The 26,440-nt window shown below is 46.8% G+C and overlaps 10 protein-coding genes across 10 annotated transcripts; 5 read left to right on the forward strand and 5 right to left on the reverse strand.

Moving 5' to 3' along the window:
• Positions 1-378: 378 nt before the first annotated feature.
• K441DRAFT_668485 (acyl-CoA N-acyltransferase) lies at positions 379-1,314 on the reverse strand. Its single transcript, XM_067650010.1, has one exon. It carries the CDS (start codon positions 1,166-1,168, stop codon positions 533-535), a length of 636 nt encoding a protein of 211 aa, XP_067498335.1. The 5' UTR covers positions 1,169-1,314; the 3' UTR covers positions 379-532.
• A 157-nt stretch (positions 1,315-1,471) lies between these two features.
• On the forward strand, positions 1,472-3,336 carry K441DRAFT_586721 (phosphoribosyl pyrophosphokinase; the record flags this gene model as incomplete). Its single annotated transcript, XM_067644647.1, has 5 exons — positions 1,472-1,604; positions 1,659-1,710; positions 1,760-1,833; positions 1,884-2,653; positions 2,701-3,336. 5 exons carry the CDS (start codon positions 1,472-1,474, stop codon positions 3,334-3,336), a joined length of 1,665 nt encoding a protein of 554 aa, XP_067498336.1.
• A 3,224-nt stretch (positions 3,337-6,560) lies between these two features.
• K441DRAFT_302164 (uncharacterized protein) lies at positions 6,561-7,285 on the forward strand. The gene is made up of 3 exons (XM_067641040.1): positions 6,561-6,774; positions 6,839-6,930; positions 7,031-7,285. The coding sequence occupies exons 1-3, from the start codon at positions 6,628-6,630 to the stop codon at positions 7,152-7,154; spliced, it is 363 nt and encodes a 120-aa protein (XP_067498337.1). The 5' UTR covers positions 6,561-6,627; the 3' UTR covers positions 7,155-7,285.
• K441DRAFT_302165 (uncharacterized protein) lies at positions 7,286-9,500 on the forward strand. The gene is made up of 2 exons (XM_067641041.1): positions 7,286-8,730; positions 8,827-9,500. The coding sequence occupies exons 1-2, from the start codon at positions 7,417-7,419 to the stop codon at positions 9,037-9,039; spliced, it is 1,527 nt and encodes a 508-aa protein (XP_067498338.1). The 5' UTR covers positions 7,286-7,416; the 3' UTR covers positions 9,040-9,500.
• Positions 9,501-10,092: 592 nt separating this feature from the next.
• Positions 10,093-11,019, reverse strand: K441DRAFT_487253 (uncharacterized protein; the record flags this gene model as incomplete). The annotated part of the gene is made up of 1 exon (XM_067641949.1): positions 10,093-11,019. A coding segment is annotated over one exon (927 nt), but the record flags the coding sequence as incomplete, so codon positions are not given.
• A 411-nt stretch (positions 11,020-11,430) lies between these two features.
• K441DRAFT_586765 (uncharacterized protein) lies at positions 11,431-12,092 on the forward strand (the record flags this gene model as incomplete). The annotated part of the gene is made up of 2 exons (XM_067644650.1): positions 11,431-11,472; positions 11,562-12,092. The coding sequence occupies 2 exons, from the start codon at positions 11,431-11,433 to the stop codon at positions 12,090-12,092; spliced, it is 573 nt and encodes a 190-aa protein (XP_067498340.1).
• A 536-nt stretch (positions 12,093-12,628) lies between these two features.
• Positions 12,629-13,966, reverse strand: K441DRAFT_586620 (uncharacterized protein; the record flags this gene model as incomplete). The annotated part of the gene is made up of 1 exon (XM_067644641.1): positions 12,629-13,966. One exon carries the CDS (start codon positions 13,964-13,966, stop codon positions 12,629-12,631), a length of 1,338 nt encoding a protein of 445 aa, XP_067498341.1.
• Positions 13,967-14,437: 471 nt separating this feature from the next.
• K441DRAFT_668491 (MFS general substrate transporter) lies at positions 14,438-16,809 on the reverse strand. The gene is made up of 8 exons (XM_067650011.1): positions 16,441-16,809; positions 16,322-16,393; positions 16,136-16,268; positions 15,983-16,087; positions 15,605-15,934; positions 15,315-15,537; positions 15,243-15,258; positions 14,438-15,190 (listed from the first exon to the last, which is right to left on the reverse strand). Exons 1-8 carry the CDS (start codon positions 16,531-16,533, stop codon positions 14,591-14,593), a joined length of 1,572 nt encoding a protein of 523 aa, XP_067498342.1. The 5' UTR covers positions 16,534-16,809; the 3' UTR covers positions 14,438-14,590.
• A 114-nt stretch (positions 16,810-16,923) lies between these two features.
• K441DRAFT_668492 (TMS membrane protein/tumor differentially expressed protein) lies at positions 16,924-18,813 on the forward strand. Its single transcript, XM_067650012.1, has 4 exons — positions 16,924-16,999; positions 17,053-17,132; positions 17,187-17,775; positions 17,838-18,813. The coding sequence occupies exons 1-4, from the start codon at positions 16,949-16,951 to the stop codon at positions 18,576-18,578; spliced, it is 1,461 nt and encodes a 486-aa protein (XP_067498343.1). The 5' UTR covers positions 16,924-16,948; the 3' UTR covers positions 18,579-18,813.
• A 1,192-nt stretch (positions 18,814-20,005) lies between these two features.
• Positions 20,006-21,124, reverse strand: K441DRAFT_690367 (acetoin dehydrogenase-like protein; the record flags this gene model as incomplete). Its single annotated transcript, XM_067652379.1, has 4 exons — positions 20,006-20,363; positions 20,459-20,839; positions 20,909-20,999; positions 21,064-21,124. 4 exons carry the CDS (start codon positions 21,122-21,124, stop codon positions 20,006-20,008), a joined length of 891 nt encoding a protein of 296 aa, XP_067498344.1.
• Between the last annotated feature and the right edge of the window lie 5,316 nt (positions 21,125-26,440).

Below are 26,440 nucleotides of genomic sequence, written 5' to 3' on the forward strand. Positions count from 1 at the left end.
GTTTTCTGCACGGCTGCATTGCGTGGATACGTTGCTTTAGAGCCCAATCGGTTCATCTTTGCGCATTGTGGCTGAGAACTAACGTGTTCTATCAGTCATCCGGTAATATCAGTCATCCGGTAGCCCCGAAACCCACCAAAAATTAGAAAAACTGCACCTTGATATCTCGACAATGGCTTAATAATAAATTCCAAAATTTTATAATTAACCTTTTATACCTATTTTAAACCTCTTATTAGATTTAAAAAAATTATATATTAAGTAGCTCTAAAAATATCGCAATATCGCAATTTAGCTTAAAATTGGGGGCCGAAACCCAAAATCTCAATATTGGCCAGACTTATTACACTAGAACTTTATTAAAAGTCTTAATGTGGGCACGAAAGGCTAATTATAAAATTTCGGAATTTATTATTAAGCCATTGTCGAGATATCAAGGTGCAGTTTTTCTAGACTTTACTGACTCAATCTTCGCTACCTGATCATTGTCCCATCAGCTAAGTTACCGATAAAGCTATCAATTAAAACCAGTCTAGAAGCCTTCACCAGAGGGCCAGCTGTAAATAGTTGGTATCGATCCTTGACACGTCAGTAGGAGAGGGCTAGTAAAACCTAAGGCAGTATACCATTGATCAAACTTGTAACCAACTTTTTTCAAATGTCCCACTAGCTCAAATCCAAATTTCTGATAATATTGCTTGAGGTCCAATGCGTTGTCCCTACCTGCCTCGTCCACGGAAATGCAGGCGATTACGATTCTAACCCTTAAGTCGTCGGATCCCGGATTCACGATATATTCTGGATGGGTGCCTGGTTCCTTCAAAACTTCCAATATCTTCTTTAGCAAAAGTGTTCCAACGCCCTGCCCTCTCCATTCAGGATGGCAGAACAAACTGAGCTCGACCGTGTGCTTATAACCACCCTTGAAGCCACGGAACCCAGTCACGTAAGCATAGCCGATGGCACTGTTTGCGCTGGCATCGACCGCAACAATATATGGCAGGCCTTGTGATGTGATAGACTTATACTTTGAGAGGAGTTCGTCATCGGTCGACGGGACAATGGCAAGTGTGATTAGAGTATTGAGAACGTAGTATGAATGTATGGCCTTGATCACGGGAATGTCGCTTTGCGTGGCAGATCTGAGTGTGACTAGTGGATTCGCCATGGGCACGGGACGGTGGTTTTACAAGGTGAAATTATGAATCGACACAAGAGGCAAAACGTTGGGGAATTCCGTGCTTTTGCCTTCCAAATCAACGATAAAGGGTGATTTGTGATTTCGCAAGGTTGATTCATACCTCGATAGCGCTATCGCCACGGGCTATTTGCACGATCGGCTGTTGGTGTTTTGCGTCGGCTAGACCTACTGCCGGCCGAAGGCGGTGTCAATTCTCAGCCGAGACGGCGTGGATTACGCTGCCTTCCACGTTAAAACCTCATTCCCTTATTCTACATCCATCCGCACAACATGCGCCACGCCCAAATATTCTCCGGCTCTTCGCATCCTTCCTTAGTCGAAGGTATCTGTGACAGACTCGGTCAGAAGATCGGGAAGGCTGAGCTCAAAAAGTTCAGCAATGGTGAGACAAGTGTGCAAATTCGTCAGTCCACCACAGCACTCAATTGTTGCCACACTTGGAGCTTACAGTGAGTAGAGTCGTCTATTCGAGATCAACATGTCTTCATTGTGCAGAGTGGTAGCGGCAAGTATGCAAACACCGTCTGTCTCATTTGCCCACTCGCTGACGACTCACAGAATTAACGACAATGTTATGGAGCTGCTCATTATGATATCGGCATGCAAAGGCGGCTCCGCAAAGTCAGTCACAGGTCAGAATTGCTGCTCCATACTAGTCAACCGCTGCGCTGAACTTCTACAGCTGTGATGCCATACTTTCCCTACTCTCGCCAATCCAAAAAGAAGTCGCACAGAGGTGCAATCACCGCCCGTATGATTGCCAACCTGCTCCATGTTGCGGGAGTGAATCATGTCATCACCATTGACCTCCATGCAAGTCAAATGCAGGGTTTTTTCAAGTGTCCAGTGGATAACCTCGTTGCGGAACCGCTCATCGCCCGTTGGATACGGATGAACGTTCCCAATTGGCGAGAAGCGGTCGTTGTGAGCAAGAACCCTGGGGGAACAAAACGTGTCACATCACTCGCAGATGCTCTCAAGCTTAGCTTTGGTATTGTTACAACGGATCGGCGGAGGTTTCGCACATCAGGTTTACACTCGATGAATGCGAGCGTCATCTATGAGAGGTTAGCCATGGATGGAACATACGATACTGCTGGTCTAGTTGAACCAGACCTAGATGCTGCCGTGGCAATCACTCCTCTGGAGCCGCCTGTGAGCGAGCCTCCGGTTAGCAATCCTCCTACAGAAGTTAGCAATCCTCCTACAGAATCTAGCAAGTCACGCCCTAGGACTAGAGCAAGCTCAAAAGCAAGTTCAAACCCGTACGCAAGACGCCTGGTGAACAGTGTTCCAGAAACTCCATCAAGTCCACTTGCCAGATCTATACGCATCGGCCCTATCTCGGATTTACCTCCGACGATGAGTGCACAAACCGATAAACCCAGTACGACCGCAAATAGTGAGCTCGGCGAAACTGGAGAAGGGGATGGAGATGAGTACACTGACGAGGTCTGTCGATTTTCCCCCGAATGTTTTGCAGGGACTAATTAAACCAGCGTGCAAGGGACGTTATCCATGGCCGTTTAGTCCACGGTCATATAGTTGACGAAGATCACCCTTCCCCGGCATTTTCCGCCATATCAGGTTCAACTAACCACCGCAATCGCCCACCATCTGACGACGAACCCATCCCGGAAAACATGCTGGCTTCGTTCATATCCACCGCCTCGTCCTTACACCATAACCGTGATACGGAGCACGCTCTTGGTGGGTCCGTCGACGCAGCTGCCTCTTCCGAGGAAGAGGAGGAGGACCTCAAGAATCCTGAACTCGAAGCCACAGTGACGCTAGTTGGAAATGTCAAGGACCGGCCCGTGTTCATCATGGACGATATGATTGACAAACCAGGCTCATGGATCGCTGCAGCAGAGACAGTGGTCAAACGTGGTGGTGCTACGAAAGTGTACTGCATGGCTACTCATGGCTTGTTCGGCGGAGAATGTCTAGAAGAAATGGAGGAGTGTCAGTGCATTGATCGAATAGTTGTCACGAACGCATTCCCAATCCCCCCCGAAAAGGCTGCCCAGACACGAAAGCTCATTGTGCTGGACGTAGCAAATCTGCTCGCTGAAGCAATTAGAAGGAACCATCACGGAGAGAGCATCAGCCAATTGTTTATGCATTACGATTGATGGGGTATGAGATAAGAGGGACGAAATGGTGAGTCTGATCTGATGTCTTATTTATGTCATGGGGCTTGTTCCGCGTTGTAAAACCCATAAGCGCGCGCTTCGGCATTGCGCTTGTCTTTATTCCTCACTGGTGCAGATCAATTCTGCCTTAACGACGGTTACGTCTTATAGAATCAGCTTGCCTCTAGGCATGGATGGAGGCAGCAATTATGGATTAGTTTGTATAACATTTACGAGTAAGTTTAGACGATGAAATCCCTGAAATCTCCAATTTCACTTCTATGTCTCCAAAATATTCTACGGAAGCTCCTCTCTTTGAATATGATGGTAGCATATGCTATCCTCTACGGGTGGTGGATAACCTAATGCCCAAATTATACCCAGCGATGTAGGACCTTGGGTCCTGCAGGAGTGGCGCTCCTTCTAGAGCGTCTTTCCTAACGGAGCGTTGGTAGATCGAACCCGCTTTGTCATTCCCCTCTGGAGGATGAGATGGTGAAATCGGGAATAGAAGGCATGGCTCTCGCTGCAGGGCAACCTGTGTGGGAGTTGTGCAAGAGAACCTCTCGAACATTTCTTTTAATTCTTTCAGTTTGGTTGAATTAGTAGTAATAAAAGCCCGAGGGAGAAATTCTTTCTTAACACCGAACCAGTCTTGTTCCATCAACTTCATCTCCACGTGCTCTAACTGTCTCGCTCGGCGATGGCAAATTTGGGAATGAAAATGGACCTAGTGGGGAATAAGCTTTGTATGGCCCACGGGGTCGAACATGCCAGAGAACCGCTATGTCCCTACTTCGTTCTATGTAAGACGAGCAAAAGGGGCGTTGATTATAAAATATATACTGGAATAGTTCCATAGCAGTTCATACAACCTAAAATAATGCAGCCCTGAGGTGACTTAAGTGTACTTAGTTGACCTTCTGATAGTATGCAGATACCCACCATAGTCATACGGCATTGTTAAGCAAACTCTCGCAGCGATCTGACATAAAGCTAAACAAATATACAAGCAAACTATACCAGCAGACCTAAAAGCTTTCCCAGAGAGCATGACTTACCGTAAAAGTATAATGTAGGTGATGGGGTTGTGACGGCGATAGAGTTATGACGGTTTAGAACCTTAAAACTAGCGCATAGAAAAAATTTGGGTGCAAACCGTCATAACCCTATTACCTAATTTAGTAAATCAGAGCGCACAATTCTATAAATCCCAAACCCTTCCCCAGCACTAAACACCACCTCAGTACAAAAGAAAGCAGTTAAGCCTCGCATATACGATCAAGCAAGCCTCACACAACCTTCTAAGCAAACCTCGAGCACACAGCTAAACACGCTACACAACCCCGTGATGAACTCGCGTCACACCTATACCTACATCCAACCCACCCACCAACAACCCAACCACCAAATGCCCCGCCCCTGGCGCCGCGAGCACCATTGGGTCTCCAACCTCCACCCGGACCCCGAAGACGACCCCCCATCCGAAGACGACACGTTAACCCGGCTCCAACGCCACGCGCGGCACGCCCCATCCCGCTTGCACATCCTCGACGCCATCCGCGCCGCCTTCCCCACCTTCCCCTACCCGGTCTCGCGCCCGCGCCCCGCTGGCCGCTGCCCCGGCGCCGCGCTGAGGCTTTCGGCGGCTGAGATGCGGGACCCGCGCGCGTATCGGCGGCGGCTGAGGCGGGAGCTGCTGCGGGCGCCGACGCAGACGGTGGAGCGCGCGGAGTGGTTGTTCTGCGAGCGGGGGATGGGGTGGAGGGAGGCGGTTAGGGGGGCGTTGGAGGAGGGGGAGAGGGTGGGGTGGGGACGGTGAGATTTTAATGACGGATGGGTCGGCGCATGGGGCGGGTGCGTCCTAGAGCTGTTGCATTTTAGTCCGGGGAGTTGCGACGGGTATATTGTTTTTATTGTTGTCACTGTTGCTATCGTGGTTATTGTTGATGGGCTTGAGCTGCGCTACTTCCATGTATACTGGTTCTTCTTTCCTGTAGTTGGGATTGATTTGATTGAAGGGTGTTTAAGAGAATGGAGGACGTTCTTTCTTTGCTTGGAGGGAAGGTTAGGGCGCAGGAATATTTCGGTTCGCCGTCTGTAGTTCTTCTAAAACATATCGGTCAAACTGAAGCTCGCTCTATTCATTTTGTGAATTACTTCTGATATCAACACCTACTTCAAGGACGCCTTTACTTTCGTTAAACCTCGGCGTCGATATCCTTACCAATAATGGATTCGGCGGGGCGCCTGGTGATTGGTATGACAAGGAACTCAACGGTGATTTGATTTAGATCTGACTCTGGCATAGACATCACTCCAGAGTTAGCCTGACATATGAATAAGGTAATAGACCGCATAGACCGGTTACCCCTCAGATTCGGGTCATATCAGCAAATGCAACGAGCTCAAACTGGAGGAAACTGCCAGAATACGGTACAAGCCTCACCCGCAGCCAACGCCTCAACCGTAGCCAATGCTCAGCGCGTATCCTACGATCAACACGCAGTCAACGACGCAAACTCACAAGGCACGAAAGCGGCAGAAAATGACCATAACCCTGAACCAATTCTAGAAGAGTACTGCAGACGAATCTTTGACGATAGTGGCGTCGCAATGGGGTGCATTTTGGTCAAGCCGACCCGTATGAGTAAGTGGCTTCACGAGTTATTCTGTTTGACGAGATATTGCAAGTGATGTGGGGGTGACTTTAGAAGTAGATGCTGATGGGATGCTAGGTCTGAAGAAGGAAATGAAATGACTAAGACGTCGTATTATATAGCGCCTTTCGTCAATCCTCGAAAGCACCGAGAAGACACGGTCTATCGTTTCAAGTGCTGGGTGTCAGCGAAATACCACCATATGGCACTCCAACTGATTCGAGAGCGGGGATGGTATTGGAGAGATGCGTGGGAGCATGCCGTTCGGATGTATTATAAAGAGCATCCGGAATTGCCGAGATGGGAACCGGAGAGGATAGGCACTAGCTACATGTATTGGAGGATGGAGGGATTATTGGGAGTGTGGGCAGTGGGTCTGAAGTCGGGTCGAGAGGTAGTGTTACCAAGATAAGTACTATACCTTAGGTTGGGTAGGGGGACGGGTGTGCTGGGCAACATGCTTGGTGGGCGCGCTTCGGGTGTGGTGTCTTGGCAGACCAGGCGTCCCGAGAATCCCCACCACAATCGGCCGGCGATGGAAACAACGCTGCACTCTTTCACCATCTTATTCCCGGCCCAGCACAGCATCCAAGCGTTTCACATCCATGCAAAAAAGGCATAGCAGAAAGCCATGGAGGCGGAGACGACGCCTGTCCATCTAAAACCCGCAGCCCTGCAACGCGATCACTCGAGCGATGACGTGGGGCCGTCGCGCAAGAAGCAGAAACGCAACAAGCCCACCCTGAGCTGCGAGGAATGTGTCGAGCGCAAAACCAAGGTGAATGCTCAATCTCGCAGCATGGCGCCAATCACCCCCAACCACACGCTGACGGCAATGCCAGTGCGATCGAGACAGGCCACAATGTCTTGCATGCATCAAGCGCCAGTCCGAGTGTCGATACTCCCAGGTCGCGAATCTCATTGCTTCGGCTGAGTAAGTGGCCAGACTTTCTTTTTGATATTCGACCGCCGCCATTCCAAGCTTTCTCTCTGGCTGCTAGGGAGACGTACTACCTGCTGAACCGTATCCACAGTCGAAGCGCCACGCGCCAAACTTCGACCAAGTCGCGGAAGCAATCAAAGCCTCCCCTTAGCGACGACCAAAATGTTACTATTCCACCCCAGGTGATTGCTATTCCCTCCTCTTCTATATCCTGAATATCCATGCTCCGCTTCTGTATTACGCACCTACTGTTTAATCCTGCATTTTTACATCCTTAGATCTCTTCTGTTCTTTCTGTGAATGTCTTCAATAGCTAGTCTCCCTAACCCTTACTCCAACCCAACCCAACCCAACCCATCCATAAACCTGCTTGATTAATTTTTTCCCATTTTCCTATCAAATTACCCCTAATAGATCATCTTACCAATCACATCATGCCTTCTTCTTCAGCCTCCACACCCTTGCGAATCACTACTGATGTCCACCCAGATGCCAACCCCGGGGCCGCAATGTCGGAGTGTATCCTCATCTCCATTCTTACTCTCCAACATCCCTTACTCCAACCATGCGCCATCGCTCTTCTTTGGACTCGGCTCAGGCCATCCTTTCGCAAACTACTGGACCAATCGGGGAGGACTTCCTGAAGTCATCGGAGTCTTGCCTAGCAGGGATCAAGCAGATATCCTTGTTGCAAAATACTTCGATGCCGTGGATCCAGTCTATCCCATGATCCACCGAAGAAACTTCTATGCTGATTATGAGAGGTTTTGGTCTCTACCTCTCTCAGAAAAGCAAGTCGCCGATCCTGTCCTTCTAGCTCTTCATTTCGTTGTTTATGCTATGGGAACCCAGTTTACCCAAATGCCGTCCGAACAAGAGCGAGCTCAGATGGCAGGGTTCTACGCCTCGGCATCACACCAAGCCCTCCGCCTCTCATCCTATCTGAGCCGGACCTCATTGCGAACGATTCAGGCCATGGTGCTGGTGTGCTACTTTCTCATGAACGACAACCATGCATCCGACGCCTGGGCTTTTGGAGGAGTCCTCATGCGTCAAGCGTATGCTATGGGTCTGAATCGTGATCCGGATATTATTAGTCAACGTTGCTCTCGGAGTGACAAGCAGCAACGACGAAAGGTTTGGCAGGCTGTATTATTTCAAGACACATTCCTCACTGTACTGCTTAAGCTTCCTCCAACCGGAATATTCTCAGATGTCCGCGTCGATTCTCTCACTGACGATCTTGATGAAAATATAATGAATGGGAATCCATCAAACGGAGCACAGGATCCCGTAATAAATCCAATGAGTATCAGCAACATCGCGCCCATGTCGGATCCGCATCCTCCGCATGAAATTTCAGATCGACAATACATTCGATCCATGTGGCATCTCGCAAATCTCGTTCAGAAAACCGTTTGTACTCCGAGATCGCTCAGCAATCCCCTCACCAACTCAATGCCAAATAAAGCCAATCTCATTTCTTCCTACAACGAGTTATTCAAAAGCTTTCCAGCAAATATGACAGTGTCTGATCATCAAGCCATTGCTGGACTTTCTAGCACTAATCCTCGTCTTCTGCGGCAGAATCTCTTTTTCCGAAGCAACTATTGGCATTGCGTCATGATCATTCAAGCTGATGTAAACGAAGCTAGGGGAGTCACCTGTGATGTCAGAGGTGCCCTTGAAGCAGCGAGGATGGCACTCGCTTCTTTCCTTGACTTTTGGGAGTTCCTCCGTGTGGATGCAAGTGTGTGGTGGGTGTTTCAACATCGGGCTTTTGAGGAAGCGGTGCGTTTAACCTATTCTATTCTACAAGTGATCGAGAACATATCTTGCAATTTTTGGAATATATCTATCGATTCCAGCACTGACATGCTCCGATAGCTCCTCATGGCCCGCATCCTCTCGGTACAGGATCAACCTCTTTCAACCGCGGACTTATCTCAATCGCCAGCTTCGGAACCTCTCTCTATGCTCGCTAGGGCGGACGTAAGGCGGACGCTGGAAATCCTCGAACTTGTTGGCAGCAGTGCGCCTGAGATGCAGAAGACGCGCACCGATGTCCTCCGTTCCGCTTTCGAAGAGATCCCGTGGTGAATTGGGAAAATCAGCTTTCAGCACCGCTAAATCCCACGAACCTCTCGAATTTTACATGACTTTTATTGGTGGATTGGGGTTATGGTGTGCATCCGGGACTGGCTTGGTCACTCTAAAATTAACGTATTCTGGTTTCTATCTTTTCTCTTTTCTTCTTGGACAATGGTTTTCTATCTTGACACGATACACGTCATATTATATACTAACGATGCTATCTTCAACGTGGCCACTCGGACAGTAATGAACTCCGGGTTAAAAGGGATTATACATTCGAATTCTTTAATCTGTCTGATATCTCGCCGCTAGGCTTATGTGAACCGTATTTATCGGTCTGGCATCGATTTGCTCTTCAAATCTACGCTACCCCCAACAATCTCAGGGCCCACAAAGCTCTCAATAAAACCACAAAGACGTTCCAAACCCCCATAATTTGTCCATCCAGTCCATCTAGCACCTCGCTCTAACCAAAACCCAAACCACAGCCTTAAGCACCCTCCAGCCTCAACCACGACGCAGCCTCCTCAGCGCCTCCGTCACCCTTCTCAACTACTCGACATCCCCGCACAACCATCTCCTTCAATCCCACCCCGCTCCCCATAAACCTGAGCCATAAAAATCGGTAATACCACGCTGCAGCATCCCGACCGGCGCGTATAATGGAACTGGTGGGTTGCTGTTTGGAGATGTGGTTGTGGTTGAGGATCGACTCACTGATAGGGCTGGCTTCTGAAAGCCCTGGTTCTAAATATGTCTTGGACGCGGCCATATTCTAGGCTTACGGAGAGCTCGTCGGATATCTTTAGGGAAGCGGTGCTTTGGGGAGGTTTTTATTCCTTAAAAAAAAAGGCTCGGAAGCCTTCCGAATACTCACTTGGTCGCGAGAATAATATATGCTGGACAGACAGAGCGGTTGGTACGGAATCAAGGATCAATACTCAAATGGATTTGCGACTCGGCGTCTTTATCTAATAGATACAGGCTTGTTCCTCTGTCTTTTTCTTTTGGGATTTGGTGACTTTCATTCTGGATAGCGGTAACAACCTTTTTGTTCTTAGATCCCTTAGGGCGGCTAACCTTGGGGGTTGTTTTGGCCTTTTCTTTCGTGGCAGTTGGTTTCTTATTTCGGGAACCAGGTGGCCTCCCTCGTTTCTCGGGCTCCTCCTTTGTATTTTTCTTGCCGCCCGGTTTTGGTCCCCGTTTCGTCTTTGGTTTTATCGATAGCACCTCCTCCCCACTAGCAATCTCTTCTATAAATTTGACGGTCTTTTCATCCAGTTCTTCTCGGTCTGGAAATATGGGCCTCCCCATCCAAGTCAGCTGGATATCCTTCCTAACACCACCCTCCTTTTCCTTAGCTGCACGCTTTTTCTTCCTCTCCTTGCCTTTCCTGTCCTCGTCCCTCCCATCATTATCCTCCGCAGCCAAAGCCCCCTCCGCCTTCGTCCTCCCCCCAACATACCTAACCGTAACGCCCACCCCCTCCAACCCCCTCTCTACCGCACTCCGATTCCACAGAAACTGCTCGACGACGCCGGCCCTCGAGACCTTCAAAAACCCCATCGGCCACCGATTCCCCCCCAGCGCCTCCAACACCCCGCGCGTCGCCCGCCGCGTCGACACCAGCAGCCCCAGCACCTCGCCGCGGCGCCACGCCGCCGGCACGCTCTGGAACGCGCCCTCGAGCTCGCGCACGTGCCGCGGTCCCACGCCCGCGCCGCGCGCCTTGCACTGCGCGAGGACGCGCAGGGGCGCGTCGCCGAGCGCGGGGATGCGCCAGTGGCCTAGCAGGTCGATGCCGTGGTCGGCGCGGCGGCCCGTGCGGAGGAGGTCGAAGCCTAGCCGGTGGAGGGAGCGTGCGACGGTGTATTCGTAGTGCGTGCCGATGTAGACGGTTTTGGTCGGGGCGAGGGACACGCGGGTGGCGTAGGCGAGGAAGGAGGGGAGGTCGTTGTGGTGGGGGGAGCCGGGGGTGATTAGGAGGGGGGTGGTGGGTTTGGAGGTGAGGGTGGTGAGGGTGCGGGAAGTGGGGAGACGCGGCGTGAGGAGTGGACGGAGCCATTGGCGGTGGGGGAGAGGTGCCATGATGTGGTGAGTGTGGTGGTGAAGAAGGCTGGATGAGTGGCCAGCATATTTACACATTGGGGGAGCGGGATAGAGGACAACTTTGAAGCAGCGAGGTGTCTTTGTTGGAGGTTTGGAGGATTTCGCTGCGTGCAGAGCTAGGCTGCATGCCAAGCCTCCTGGCGCTCACTAGCTCAGCCCTATGAAGCTCCCGTCAACTTCCTCAATCATCGACACTCGCAACAACCCACGCTCTTTATAAGTCCTGCTAGAGAAACCCTTCTCGCTGCTAAAATCTGCGCCCTGCCTTTCCTGCCTCACAACCTCACAATGGCGGACCGCCTAACCCAACTCCAAGACTGCCTGGACCAAGTAACCCTCCCCCATCCCACCTCCAATTGCCCCTCTCCTTTTGACGTAGCAGCCCCTCACGTCAAAGAATCTCCAACTAACATCTCCAGCTGGCAACCCAAATGTACGCAACCCTCTCCTACACCTCCACGCGCGCCGCGTCGTCCCCAATCCCAGGCCAACCGCTCCAATCCCCCGCCGCGCCCGCCTTCCCCAGCAGCACGCACGCCACCTCCGACGCCGCAGCCCCAGAAACTCAAACCCAAGGCAGCTCGAACCCAACCCAGACAACCACCTCCTTCGACCCCTCCCAACCCCAGACCCAGACACAGACCCAGACCCAGCCGCAAACCCAAACCCGGCTTCTCTCCACCCGGCCTCCGCGCCACGACCCCGCGGCCGCCTTCACGGCCGACCTGCACGAGCTGGCGCGCGACCTGATCGTCAAGGAGCAGCAGATCGAGATGCTGATCGAGCGGCTGCCGGGCATCGGGACCAGCGAGCGGGCGCAGCGGGCGCGCATGGCGGTGCTGGAGAGGCAGCTGCGGGAGATCGAGGAGGAGCGCGCGCGCGCGGTTGCGGAGAAGGAGAGGTTGCTTGAGCGGGTTGCGGGGAGGATTGCTGGGGTGAGGGGGTTGTAGTGGGAGGGGTTGTGGGAGGGTTGAGGTCAGAGTGAGGGTTAGAGTGATGGGGGAGGGAATGGCGTTTATGGAGCTTTTTTTTAAAGGGGGGTGGTTGGGGTTGTGTGCTGCGCTTGCGTTGGCATCATTTAGCAGAAAGGGAAGGATGGGTTTGTGTGGCGATGATATCCGGCGGTTTCGCCTTTACACGGCATGGGGTTGCGGGGGCGGAAAAGCACAAGTTGTTCGTGTGAGAGGACGGCATCGCGCAGTTCTAAGGGAGATAGTACGTTGATTTGGATCCTAATGATACGATGTACGCCTCTTATCTAACAGCCTTGATGCTTCTTCAATGCGAATAAAACACCCCACCACCATCAAGCCAAAGGAAAGAATACACAGGCTGAAAAAAAAATACCTGCCCACTAACCTATCCCATCCTTCCTATTCGAACCATAATGCTCAACCTAGCCAGTCCGATCCCATACAACTCCGAAACGACTAGTCTGAACAAACTGCGCACACAACGTGCTTTCTTCCCACCACGCAACCACCACCTACTGATAATGCACATTGCTCGACCACGGGTTCGCCCCATGCGGCGCCCCATACTCGCTCCCACTCTCGCTCTCGACGTCTGTCCAGCTGCCAGGGGTATGCACGCCCAAGCGGTCCTGGCCGAGCTCGCTGAACCCGGCTTCCGAGAACCCGGCCTCGGTGAAGCCCGTCTCACTGAACGCCTCCGAGCGCGCGTCGAGGTCGTCGTCGTGCGTCATCGACAGCACCGCGATGTCGTCCGCGTGGCTGTCCACCATGGACGCCGCAGTCGAGAGGCCGTCTTCGGTCGGTGTCAGCGTGCCAGTCGACATGACTTCGGCGTCTTCGCCGTAGTTGGAGAAGATGTGCGTGCTGGACTGCGGGAGGTCGGACGAGGCGGAGAGCGAGGGGGATGAGGCGAAGGAATAGAAGGATTGCGAGGCTTGGTCCTGCTCCTGCTCTGGGGGTTGGAGTTCGTGCTCTGAGTGTTCTGGGGCTGAGATGGGGATGAGGGGCTCGAGGGAAGCGATGGAGTGGACGGAGGCGGTTGGGTTCCGTGCTGGGATGCTGATGAATGGGTTTTCAGTGGTGGCATTGATAGGCGATTGGTGGGGTTCGTGATCGGCTTGAATTGTCGTTGTGCTTTCTCGGGACTCGGGTTCAACGGTCGTAGTGGCGGTGGTTTGGGCCTCCTGCTTCTTAGCCTGATCAAAGATGACCTGACCCGGCTCGTCGACGAATGGGTTGGCGAATGAAGCACTGCTCTCAAGACTCTGAACACCCCGTCCACGTCTTCTGAGACCATCATCGCCTTCCATTATGCTCGAGTCCATGGCCGTGGCGGTCTTTGCAGTTTTGCCCTTGTCCTCGTCTTCAATCTTAATAAGAGGGTGATTGTCGCGGAGCATGCCATCGCTTCCCACTATGTCATCAAAGCTAATTCCACGATGCCTGGCGTTGAACTCCCTCATCTCAAGCTCTGCACCCTCTCTACCAATTCTTGCCAGTTCATCCAGATCGACCGCAACGCCTTCTTCCCTGGCCTTATGTAATAGCTCGGCCCGATTGCGGCGTACGATTTCTTCCCTCCTCCTACGTCTCGCCTCTTCCTCCCGCTCTCTCCGGTCTTGGCCATTGTCCGAGGATTCCGAGGAGTTTCGGTGCGGCTGGACCCCATCTCCGAGGCTGTGTAAGGCAACAGCGATTTTGCGTCTTGACTGGTCGACCCACTGTCTGACCTGCGGGCTTTCGTAGATGGCGAGTCCGGCGGCAACGAGGACGGAGGCGGCGATTATGAGGCCTGTTTGGAATGGATGGTTAGGCCTTGGACGAGGGTCTTGGTGGGAGTTTGGGGACATAGAGCGAATGTGAGGTCCTGTGAGGGGCTAGTTGGCAGAAGCGGACAATACAAAGAGTGAAAGGCACGAGGGCAAAGACGAGTAGTACAGAAAAGGCGTTTAGTAGATGGCTCAGCTTACCCTTAGCTAACGGTGCGGGCATTCTGACGATTATTCTCTTGTAACAATCTCGGTCGGTTAAAGGCAGGGGAAGTCAATCCGTGATAGGTACAAAGTGAACGGCTGCAGGGGCGTCTTTAAAGAGGGATTCTAGCAGCCTTGAAGAGCGAAGGAGTGTTACGTGGAGTGCCCTTTAGGCTGTCGTAACCGCCGCCTCCGCCACCTGAGGAGACCCGAGCTTTGACTTTGGCGGGGCGAAGCTTGAGGGCGAGGCGCGGGGCCAAGAGTAAGCCCGGGCCAATATACGGTCATGCGTTGTATATCAACTGACTAAATCGTTCTACTACTTGAAGCTTCTTTGAAGATCAGCATTTGAGGGATATCTTAACGGGTTTATATGCTCTATCACCAAGATACCAAAAAGAAATTTCCTCGTCCGAAAGATGCTATAACCGATGCCAACTCAATCTATACTAAATATACTTAGACAAACTAGAACACTGTGAAGATTATCAAACCGCATTCTCATGCCTCCCGATGATCTTCCTGAGCATCTCCATTCCTAATGACATGCTCATGTCTTATATTCCAGAAGCTAACCAGAACACCCACTACGCTGGCGAAAAAGGTAATCCAGTATGCACTCCGGTAACACTCCAGCCCTTCCGAACAACTCCTTTCTCCGCTAGGCAAGACCTCCGAATGATGGTCAAATATTGTGCCATAGCATAGGTTAAAGATATTTCCGCTTACGACGGGTGCGAGCGTCATGAACCCCCAATTAACCGAGAATCCATGCACCCCAAACGCATCGACAACCAGCGCAGGGAACACGCCAAAGAGCGCTCCATACGCTAACCCAGAGAAACCAGAGACAACCCATAGATGGTTTGGATTTTCGATACGGGTGGCGCAGACTTGTGCGAGCGTAAAGATGGCCGCTGATGCTGTGGCGCACCAGAAGCGGCTCATATGCAGTCTCTTGACAAGAACGTCAGAGCCAACCCCGGAAGCCAGTCGCCCAAGAAAGCTCATGAAAGATATGATAGAGACGTGTATCAGCTGACGTTTTGCGACAAACTCTTTCGAGGCTGTGTCATCATAGTGAGTCCAGAGAGCTTGGGCCTAAATTGTGTCAGTCCGAAGTGACATTGGTTGGGGTAGAGCTGAAGCTTACATCGTTGCCAATGTTACTACATCAACTCGTTAGCGAACATTAATTTGTACAAATACTCTCTTCTGAACTTACTTGATGGTCATCAGACCGACACCGGTTAAAACACCAAGCAAAGTCCATAATTGCCAAAACTCAATTTTCAGGAGAAGGGCTAATCCGGTGACATCTGGCCTATGTGAGTGGTGTGTACCATGAATCCTAGCGTCATCCTCTGCAGAAATGTCTCCAGGACCAGACATGAGCGAGGAATTCTCGTCTGCATCTACAGAACCAACATCTTGTGAATTATCGTCTACTAATAATATAATTGGTAGCTGCCTTAGGCAAACGTAGACTCGTCTGAAATGAAATATAGTGCTTACCTTGTTCTTGCTGCGGCAATGAAGAGCCGCTGTATTTGCCTCCGCCAGACTTTGTCCGGTGAAGCTGGTTGGAGTCTCGCCCCGGCAGACCTGAGCTATCTTCGTTGGTGGGCAAGACTGAGTAGCGTGCATTATGGCCCACAATATGAAGGAATGGAACAGAGACCAATACGAGGCAAGATGTGCCTACTGAAAGGAGTAAAAGAAGACTCGACGTTTTACCTGGAAACGCGAGACCAGAGAGCAACGTATAGAAGAACGCGCTGAGACCAAAAGCAGCTAACGGAAAGGCAGTAGCCGTCCCACGGTGGTGTGGCCAGTTCAGTGCAGCTAGGGTTGTGAGCATTCCTACATATGCGGGTGAGAAAGACTACTTACACGTTTTCAGTGCAGCTTGGAAAGCAGCACAGCTGCCAACGCCAGTGAGGAAAGATAAAAAGAAGAGAAGGAAAACGCTCATGGATCCAGCTCCCTTGTCAAACGCTAATCACAGTTAGTCCAGCTTTAGAGTTGCTGACCGTGCGATCATACCAGCACGTATAGGGAAGTATCCTATTGCAAGCGCAAATGCTCCCAGCAGAGCAGCGGGACGAGGCCCTTTTTTATCTACTACAATACCCATAGGTATTCCTGACGCATACATCCCAATATTTGCGGCTGCGCCCTGTTCCATTCTCAGCCAGTGTTCAAGAAACGCTTCAAGAGAGAGATGCGTACGATGACATTGCTTTGCGTTGCGGAGAGTTGGAGACGGTCTGCAAATTGTGGCGCCCATGCTGAGTATGCGTACTATCGAATGTTAGTCCTATGTCTGATTATAGCCTTTTCCAACTTGCATTCGTTCCGCATGCCAGCGATATCACAGTAGCCGCAACCACAGACACTATCCGCGTTACCCTATGAGCCTTTTCGGACACGTTAACAGCCATCCTGATGCCCAACTCGAGCGTCTGGGCTTTCTTTAGATGCCTTCAACGGTTCATCTAGGCTGGTGGGTGTCGACGTTCCTTATGTGGGCGTAGCAGAGCTGCGATTGATATCGACTCGTCTGTTCCAATGCGGAGTCCGATGGTGTGCTATCCAGGGATGCTGCTGGTGAGAAGATAATGGTAGGCTTAGACGGTATTGGATCAGCGTATAACTTCACAATAGTGCAATTGGTAGCGCGAGTGTTGTTGATGCGTCGAGAATGGAAATGATTTGGATGAGGTGTCGATGCCTTCCGGAGATAAGGCCGCCGAGCCAAATTCAACGCCTTAAGCCGCATCCCGTCGGCCTGCAGCAACTGGCGTCACTATCACATCAACGACCACATCACAACCGTCAACCTACCACCTCGGAATCATGGGTGCGGCATTATCGATCCCTTTTCTGGCTCTACCCGGCTTGTCTACGGTATACATTTATCCCCAGCCAGTGGAAATGATGAGCGACTAACCAGTGTCTAGGTAGGCACCTTTGCCGCCTCATGCTGTGGAGCAGCTACCTGCTCTGCAGTATTCAACTCATGCGGAAAATGCGGAAATAGGTATACATCTATTTACGTCCTATCAGAACACTAGGACTAATTCATTTCTTGCAGTATGGCAACTCGGATAGCATACGCTCTCATCCTTCTCGTCAACTCGATCGTATCATGGCTCATGCTCACTGACTGGGCAATGAAGAAGCTTTCGCATCTCACTCTTGACTACGTGGATATTAGTTGTAACGGAGAACAATGTTATGGCTATGTCGCGGTTCAAAGAATCAACTTTGCCTTGGGATTCTTCCATGCCATCCTCGCTATTATCCTCCTCGGAGTCCGTTCTTCCAAAGACGGACGCGCACCAATCCAGAACGGTTTCTGGGGCCCTAAGATCATCGCATGGATAGGCCTCATCGTACTGACCTTCTTTATCCCGAATAAATTCTTCATTGCATGGGGCAACTACTTTGCGCTTATCGGAGCATGCCTTTTCCTACTTATTGGCCTGATTCTCCTTGTCGATTTGGCCCACAACTGGGCGGAATACTGCCAGGAGAAGATTGAGACCACCGAATCCAGAGTCTGGACAGCGCTTTTGGTTGGATCGGCTTTCTTTATGTACTTGGCTTCTCTCGCTATGACGATTGTTATGTACATTTTCTTCGCGCGTGGTGGCTGCTCGATGAACCAAGCTTCTATCACGGTAAGCCATTCTGCTCTCCTACATTCTTTTCTAGAAATTCATATGTCTAATGCCATCTACAGATCAATCTCTTGCTCCTTCTCATCGCTTCAATAATCTCCATTCACCCCTCGATCCAAGCCGTCAATCCACGAGCCGGTCTCGCTCAGTCAGCTATGGTTGCCGTCTACTGCACATATCTGACCATGTCAGCGGTGGGAATGGAGCCTGATGATCAGCACTGCAATCCTCTAATCCGCGCTCGTGGAACCCGCCGGGCAACTATCGTTATTGGCGCGATCGTTACCTTCATCACGGTAGCCTACACCACAACACGCGCCGCAACCTACGGCCTAGCTCTTGGCCAACAGGGCAACTCGTACAGTAACTCGTACTCCCAGCTTAATCCAGAGGACTATGAGCATGGCCTCGTCACACAGCAACCGGAATCGCGACGAGAAATGCGCGCCGCGGCTCTCCGCGCGGCTGTTGAGAGCGGCTCTTTGCCTGCCTCCGCCCTTGATGATTCAGACAGTGACGACGAAGATGAAGACGGATACGGGAAGAACCCTCGCGATGACGAGCGCAATGCTACGCAGTACAATTACACACTTTTCCACGTGATATTCCTACTTAGCACCGCGTGGGTAGCGACACTGCTCACAATGAATTTCGATGAGAAGGGTGTGGAGGACGACTTCATACCTGTTGGGCGGACATACTGGGCAAGCTGGGCGAAGATTGTGAGCGCGTGGGCTTGCTATGGTATTTACATCTGGAGTCTGGTCGCTCCAGTTGTGCTTCCGGAGAGATTTGATTATTAGTGCATGCTGAATATGGGAAGGGCCACTTTTCTTTGTGAAGGGTTTTGGGGACATGGGGATTTTGCTTTTGGAAAGGTAAGTCATAGTACTTGTATCAATAGTTCCATATTCATATGTAGGAGGGTTTCCTCAGTGTCAAATAAAATAGTCAAAGCTGTGTACTCTTATATTCTGTGTTTTCCAGAACGTTATATTTTGAATCGGCAACTGAACCAAGCACGAATAACAAAATGGCTAGAAATAATGTGGGATCCCTCGAACGCTTCTCAAATAAGTATAGGGTTTACAAGATCTCCGAGCATCAGGCGCCATTGTGGCTACGTCAATCAAGATCTTTAGGCTCTGTGCTATACTCATCAGAACCTCTTCTAGGATCTAGACCTGCCAAAGGGTACTCTCATACGTCCAGCTCTGCATGCGCTTGGGTCCTTTGTTCGACCGTTCCTAGTCCTCGCCCCACCGCTCTTCCCAACGTGCCTTTAGCGATCCTTAGAGTAGTTATGAACACATTTACCGAACTCATCATTCCGGTCTGAGCCATCTCGAATATGCACTCTACCATTTCTATTTCAGAGCGGATTTCGTCCTCATCACGGTTGGTGCGAGGCTGGATGCGGTCTTCTGGAGGTGGGCTCGAAAAGGGGTAGGGGTCGGTAATGTGCGCTGCAGAGATGGGTTGCCTGGCGTGGTTGGGTTGCCCGGCTTGGCTGACTTGGTTTGGCCCTTTAGGGCTTTCGGCCTTCAGGTGCGGTAAAGAGAAGGAGGGGCAGTTACCAGAAGACGGGGACTAGATTGTTGACTCATTGCGGTCAGACATGGCAATAATCAGTTAGTTAGTTACGGTTGTGTTGGATTACATAGTAACATAACTAACCAAATCATAATCGCATCTGCTGATTATGTCACGTAGATACAACTATATAACTAAACTGGATATACCACGGAAATAAGAAAAGAAGGGGTAGTCCTTTAAGGTAGACCTCCGGGGAGACCTCCGGGTAGAGCTTCGGGTATAAGCTTTAGCAGGGTTCTTCTCTACACGTGGTTTAGTGCCATCACTAATTGTGGTGTTAGAGTGTGAGTATTCGATTGGATAGTTGATTAAGCTTTGTGAGACTGAGATGGATTACAGATAGGAATAGAGGATGCTATATAACTCTTCATAGTATCAGACGGTGTTTGCCATGGCACCTGGTAACATGAATATGTCTTGCTGGCAGAGTTCATAGACAACAAACGACGAACGGGATCAAAATCAGACAACGCAATGTTGATAATGGTTTTTGGGGATACAATTAATGAATATTGGATCGCAGGATGACAAAGGATACAAGTCTGTGTAGATGTAGTGAGCAGAAAAACCCAACTGCACACTTCCAATAGCGAATGCCAATCGTAGCCATAGGGGTTCCAGAAAGTGTATATCTTCAAGTTAGGATGATCCCTCCATCAACTACGATCGTCTGGCCTGTGACATAATCCGAGTCTGGACCGGCCAAAAAGCTTACTACCTTAGAAACATCTTCCGGCACACTTGTTCTGCCCAACGCAATCAGGTCCTCGGTGTACTTTTTGATGGTTTCGCCTTTCTTTGCACCCTTTAGTTTACCTAGCTCTTCATCAATCAGATCCCACATGGCTGTACCAACAATGCCAGGAGCATAAGCGTTGACCGTGATTTTGTGGCTTGCCATTTCCATAGCAAAGGCTTGCGTCATCCCACGTACAGCCCACTTGCTGGCTGAATAATGCGACAGAAGAGCAAACGATTTGAAGGCAACGATGCTAAATTAAATGAGTCAGAGTGTGGTGTGTTAGGGAGATACCAAAGAACTTGAAGTGTACGAAAAAGATACGAAGTAGATACTGTATATTCTCACCTTGCAGCCCCCAGAATTTTACCTCCGCTGCCCTGCTTGATCATCTGCCTCGCGGCGCTTGAATAACAATTGTAAACACCGTAAACATTTACTTCAAACATGCGTTTTAAATCCTCTTCTGTGAGGTCCAGGAGAGCTTTCACTTGAGCTATGCCTGCGTTTGCAACCATTGTATTTAATGGACCTAGCTGGGAGACGGAAGTCTCAACCATTTTTCCTACTTCAGAACGTTTCGACACATCTGCAAGATAATGAACGGCATTGCGACCCATGGACTTGATCTCGGACACAACTTCTTCTGCTCCAGTTTTATTGGCATGAATATCATTAACGCAAATGTCATAGCCATCTTGGGCAAGTCTTAGAGCTATGGCTTTGCCTCTAGTATGAGAAAGTTGGATTAGAGTGATGAAATTGGATTAGAGATTGAATGCGAAGCCAAAATCTTACATTCCACGGCTAGACCCAGTTACGATCGCTGTTCTGGGATTCTGATCAGAGGAGATGGCGTACGCTCGAGCATGTTGCAATGTCTGAGTAGCTGTAACTCGACGTAGCCTAGTAAGTCTGTTCATGTTGCAATGTCTGAGTAGCTGTAACTCGACGTAGCCTAGTAAGTCTGTTTGAAGCTTGCCAGAGGCTTCTCGGGGCCGGCCGAAACGCCATTAAGGGAGCAGGCATAATCAAAAGCCAAAACTCGTCAATTCAAGAACTGTGAGGGAATTAGAAGAAAGCAGGGCTTATAATGGGGCACCTTATCTCAGTTGACCCAGACTTTTGGAGGGAAAATCCACCTCCTAAGCCAATTACAGTCCCTCGTCAAAAGTGTCCGTGCCGAGGTCACGCTAAAACTAACACTTTTTGCCAAAATGCTGTATAAAAGTCATATAATTAATTCTAGAGCTTAAAAAAATATCTAAAGCTACTTATAGATATATAATCTAGTAATCGCGATACTTTTTTAGTATTTAAAATCTATAGTCCTTTACTAAATGTCTCTAGGTTTTACCAACTTCCTACTAAAACTTACTATATTTAGCATATATTTTCTATTACTAGATATTAAAAATAATTCTTAAAAATCTAAGATCTTATAGGGATTTGCTTTTATTAAAACTCCCTTTACTTAAAATTTTATTTAAAAAGTATAAAATTTTATTAAAAGGTTATAAACTTAAAAATAAGTTAAAAAAAATGCAATTTTGTAACGGAATCCCCCGGGAGGTACATATCCGATAAGACGGTAGGAGGTTTTATCTATGTCCCATCTATGTTCCAGAAGACACAGTTAGACAGGTTAGGGGCGAAAGGTTTTACTAGCGTCTTGGAAGAAGTATATAGGAAGCTAGTTCCCCTCTAGAGAAGAACTAGTAATTAGTCTCTAAATAGAAGTAGTTAAAAGCATTTATCCTTTAATATATAAAAACTTATTCTACCTTTTACTTACCTTTAACGTACCTTTAACTTACCTTCTACTTACCAGTAATACTGTTAATTAGATAATTATACGTTCCGGTTAAGCTAGCCTCTTATAATTCTAATCGCTCACAATCCGTTAGGGACGTATGGCTATTAATTAACAATAACGGATTATACTCCTTTACCTTATAAAGCAACGCCCTCACCGTAGGAGGCTTAAAGAGTCTCCTTAAAGGAGCGCATTCCCTCTACTTATAAAAGAGTAGATTAGGAAGCTACGGCTAGCCTATCTAACCTTATAGGACCTTTAGGAATAATTACTGCTAGGGAGTTATTAAAGCGGTTGCTATATAAGACCCTATAAAAAATAAAGGAGTTAGAGATATAATTAAGATAAGTATATTAAGACTACTAAGAATAATTATAAGGATAATTAGGGGAAGTATAAATACCCTAGACACGAAGCGGACTTAAAGGGGTAACGCTATACTATACTATAATATTAGAAAAACCTAAATTCCGTATAAAGGAACCTAATAAGTACTATAGTAATAGTCTCCGGAACTATAATTGTTTTATCCGTTAATGCGAAACTAAGTTTTAGCTAGATCTAAAACGTTACTTTAATAAGTATAATTAGATATTAATTACTTCTACCTTTCTATATAGTACCATTAAGAGTTTATAAACACGCTATAAGAAGAAACTTACTATACCCCTTAAATTTAGCGAACTTAGGACTTAGTTAGTTAATTAGGTCTAAAACCCTACTAATTAAGGGATAGATTATAACTAGCAATACTATAACGCCAAATAGCGGGATAGTTAGACTGTAGTCCAGTTTATAAACTACTTAGAAGAACTAAAAGATAATATACCCTACTTAGATCTATAGGATAACGCTATATAACTTTACTAGCTACTTACTAAGCTATAACCTAAGATTTAATAGCCATATAAAAGAAGGGCGAAATTCCTACCATTTAAGAAAGGCCTATTTTTAAAGCTACTTGGATTAAGAATACTAAAAGAGACTATTTAGGTAAGTAAAAGGAATAAGACGCTAATAATAAAGAATATAGGACTAGACCTAGCTTTAATAATAGGGGTAGATTCCAATCTAACCGCTCTACGGAAGGACAATGTAAGTAGGCCTCGCAGCCCTAGAGCAATGCTGGTTAACCCTAAAATAATAATAGGTAAAGACCTAATCCGTAGGAGGGGAACCAGGAAACACGCACCTATTATAACTGCAGCAAAAAGGGCCATATAAGCCGCTTCTACTAGTAAAAGAAGTAAGAGTCGGCCTAATTAGGAAAAGAGATAGCCTAGTAGATCTTTACTCTCTTATACTAGGCTAGTAAGAGAAGGAGGGAGTAAACTGCTATATAGTTATTCCTGTCTCTATTTAAGTTAATAATAAATAGGTAATATAAGACTGCCTTATAAACAGCGGCGTAAGTATAGGGTTTATTTCTTAATTACTAGTAAAAGAATTAGATTTAGACCTTAGCGGCTTATAGATGCACACTATTTAAAGTATTAGAGGCTACTAGATTCTATACTACGGGGAATAAATATTTTCTATTACTAGCTAGGACCGCAATAGTCTATAGAATACGCAGGAGATACGCTTCTACGCCGTAGAAATTAAGGGGTATAACCTTATTTTAGGATACCTATAGCTTTATTAAGTTAACCTAGACATTAATTAGCCTTTAGCCTCGTATTAATACCGGAAGTCTTAATTACGCATTATAGTTAAGAATTAAGAGACTTTTCTAAGCTATATATAAGAAGAAGGGTGGGCATATACTATATATGCCACTCTTAACCCTAAGGATAAAGACATAGGGTATTTATTTTTGGATGTCCGGCTATATATAGTTAAGGAACTAGAGATTCCGCAGAAATATATAAACCTAGAAGAGGTTTCTAATAAAAAGGCTGTATAAACCTTACTTAACCCTATATTGGTTAAGTATAAGATAGATATAGGGGATAAGCAACCTCCTTTCGGACTACTATATAACTTATTAGAAAATAAGCTGGCCGTATTACGTTAGTATATAGTAGATAATCTTTAGAAAGGATAAATTTAGCCCTTTATAAGCCAGGTAGGGGTACTAATTATATTTATACTAAAGAAGGACGGGACCCTTTGCCTCTATATTAACTATTAGGCGCTTAATAGGATTACTATAAAAAATCGCTACCTGCTACCTTTAATAGGAGAGCTTATTAATAGGCTATTAGGCGTAAAGATATTTATAAAACTAGATCTAAAAGATATATACTATTAAATCTAGATTAAAGCCGGCGATAAATAGAAAATGGCGTTCTAAATATAGTACGGCCACTTTAAGTACCTAGTAATGCTATTTAGGCTTACTAACGCACTAGCGATATTTTAGGCCTATATTAATAAGGCATTATTGGGCCTATTAAATATAATATATATAGTTTACCTTAATAACATTATAGTTTACTTTAATAACTACGAAGCATATACGCACTATATATAAATAGTATTAAAAAGACTGCGGGAATATAAGCTCTATATAAACCTAAAAAAATACTCTTTTTATATTACTAGTATTAATTTTCTAGGCTTTATTATTAGCGTCAACAAAGTATTAATAGAGAAAAGCTGGGTAGACGCTATTAGGGAATAGCTATACCCTATAACGTTTAGAGAAGTATAGGTTTTCTTAGGCACGGCGAACTTCTACTAAAGGTTTATTATTTACTATTTATAAGTAATACTCCTAATTACTAATCTACTAAAAGGATCTAAGAATAGTAAGAAGTTAGGACCCTTTATATTTAGAGAAGCTGCTAAATAAGCAATAGACCGGTTAAAGGATTTATTTATATTAGCGCCTATTTTAATATACTTCTGCTAGGAGCTATATATATACCTTAAAACGGATATATTTGGCTTTACCCTAGGGGTAATTATATCTTAATTAAAAGATGGAGAATAGCATCCTATAGCGTTTTAGTTAAGGAAAATAACCCCTATAGAGCAGCGTTATATAACGCATAACTAGAAGCTGCTTATAATAATTATAGTAATAAAGCACTGGCGACATTATTATATAGGAAGTAATTATCCTATTAAAGTCCTTATAAACTATAACAACCTAAAATACTTTATAACTATAAAAGTGTTAAGCGGTTAATAAACGAGATAGGTAGAGGTACTATTATAGTACAACTTTAAAATTACGTACCGCCTAAAAAAGATAAATCCTGCTAATAGGTTATTAAGACGTCTAGATTATAAGATAGGGAGAATTTAGGACAGTATAGGGGAAATAATCCCTATATTGCAAAATTTGCTTAAAAAAAAAGAAGACTCTTTCCCTAAAACTATAGAATTTCGTAATAAGGTAAAGGTCCTAATAATACAGCTATAAAGCAATATAATTATAAAGCCGTAGGATATAGTTATAGACTAGGTTATAAACCAAGTAGATATTATAAAGTTGGCGTACCTTAGAATTAGCGAGAATTTTATAGGATATGCTAGAGATATTACGGCACCTTTAGCTTAACGGCGCATTAGCTATAAGTTTTTGGATTTAAGGGGAATAGGCGAGATGCCTATCCGTAGCGTGGCACACTATATAATAGTAGGAGAATCTACTAGCACTAATAGTTTAAAACATCTCGTGCTACGCCTTAAGTTTATAATAGTGGTAGGCGAAATAAAAGTAAGTAATCTATATAAAACCTTTCCAAATCTTCTTCTTTAAGCTTAATAAAGGGACGCCTTTGCCTCTAGGGAGAGGTAGAAAGATATAGTAGAGACTAACTTAGCCGGAGTTATTAAGAAGCTATAGTAGCAAGACTAAAAGGGTCTATTATACTTTAAGGGTGCTATATATATCCCAAAGGACTAAGCAATTTAAGATAAAATTTTAAAGGTCTTCTATAATAACCCTCTTAGGGGTTACTATAGTGCTAATAGAACCCTTAAGGCCGTTTAAAGGAAATACTTTTAGGATAAAATATTTAAAGAGGTTAAGGACTATATATTAAGGTATAATACGTGCTAAAGGATATAGATATCTAGGCATCGCCTATATAGCGAGTTATTAGTACTTCTTATTCCGTAGGGACCTATATTAAAATTAACAATAAATTTTATTATAGGCTTACCCCCTACTAAGATAAGAACTAGAAAGGTTACTAACACTATCCTAATAATTATTAATAGGTATATAAAGTTTTTAGGATACTTTACTATTATAATAACGATTATAGTAGCAGAACTAGTAAACCTATTTTTAAAACGGTAGCTCTTATTTAGTATACTAAGGGGAATTATATCTAATAGAGGTACCGTATTTAATAATACATTTTGGTCTTTATTCTATCTCTTATTAAAAATATGGTAAAGAATAAGTATTACCTTCCACCCGTAAATAGACGGGCTAACAAAGCGTCTAAATGCGTTATTAGAACACTACCTCCGCTACTATATTAATTATTAATAGGATAATTAGATATTATAGTTGGCTTTAGCGCAGTATATATATAATATAAGCATCTATA

This window comes from Cenococcum geophilum, assembly GCF_001692895.1.
Source record: "Cenococcum geophilum 1.58 unplaced genomic scaffold K441scaffold_63, whole genome shotgun sequence".
NCBI classification, from domain to species: Eukaryota; Fungi; Ascomycota; class Dothideomycetes; order Gloniales; family Gloniaceae; genus Cenococcum; species Cenococcum geophilum.

Excerpts from the sequence above, each read along its gene's own strand:
- K441DRAFT_668485 (XM_067650010.1), bottom strand. The coding sequence starts at position 1,168 with ATGGCGAATCCACTAGTCACACTCAGATCTGCCACGCAAAGCGACATT.
- K441DRAFT_302164 (XM_067641040.1), top strand. The coding sequence starts at position 6,628 with ATGGAGGCGGAGACGACGCCTGTCCATCTAAAACCCGCAGCCCTGCAA. Across the intron at positions 6,775-6,838 it reads GTGTCGAGCGCAAAACCAAG|TGCGATCGAGACAGGCCACA; the intron begins GTGAATGCTCAA and ends CGGCAATGCCAG. Across the intron at positions 6,931-7,030 it reads AATCTCATTGCTTCGGCTGA|TCGAAGCGCCACGCGCCAAA; the intron begins GTAAGTGGCCAG and ends CCGTATCCACAG.
- K441DRAFT_302165 (XM_067641041.1), top strand. The coding sequence starts at position 7,417 with ATGTCCACCCAGATGCCAACCCCGGGGCCGCAATGTCGGAGTGTATCC. Across the intron at positions 8,731-8,826 it reads ATCGGGCTTTTGAGGAAGCG|CTCCTCATGGCCCGCATCCT; the intron begins GTGCGTTTAACC and ends ATGCTCCGATAG.
- K441DRAFT_668491 (XM_067650011.1), bottom strand. The coding sequence starts at position 16,533 with ATGGCTGTTAACGTGTCCGAAAAGGCTCATAGGGTAACGCGGATAGTG. Across the intron at positions 16,088-16,135 it reads ATACTTCCCTATACGTGCTG|CGTTTGACAAGGGAGCTGGA; the intron begins GTATGATCGCAC and ends AACTGTGATTAG. Across the intron at positions 15,538-15,604 it reads ATTGCCGCAGCAAGAACAAG|TAGACGATAATTCACAAGAT; the intron begins GTAAGCACTATA and ends TTATATTATTAG.
- K441DRAFT_668492 (XM_067650012.1), top strand. The coding sequence starts at position 16,949 with ATGGGTGCGGCATTATCGATCCCTTTTCTGGCTCTACCCGGCTTGTCT. Across the intron at positions 17,000-17,052 it reads CTCTACCCGGCTTGTCTACG|GTAGGCACCTTTGCCGCCTC; the intron begins GTATACATTTAT and ends ACCAGTGTCTAG. Across the intron at positions 17,133-17,186 it reads TGCGGAAAATGCGGAAATAG|TATGGCAACTCGGATAGCAT; the intron begins GTATACATCTAT and ends CATTTCTTGCAG.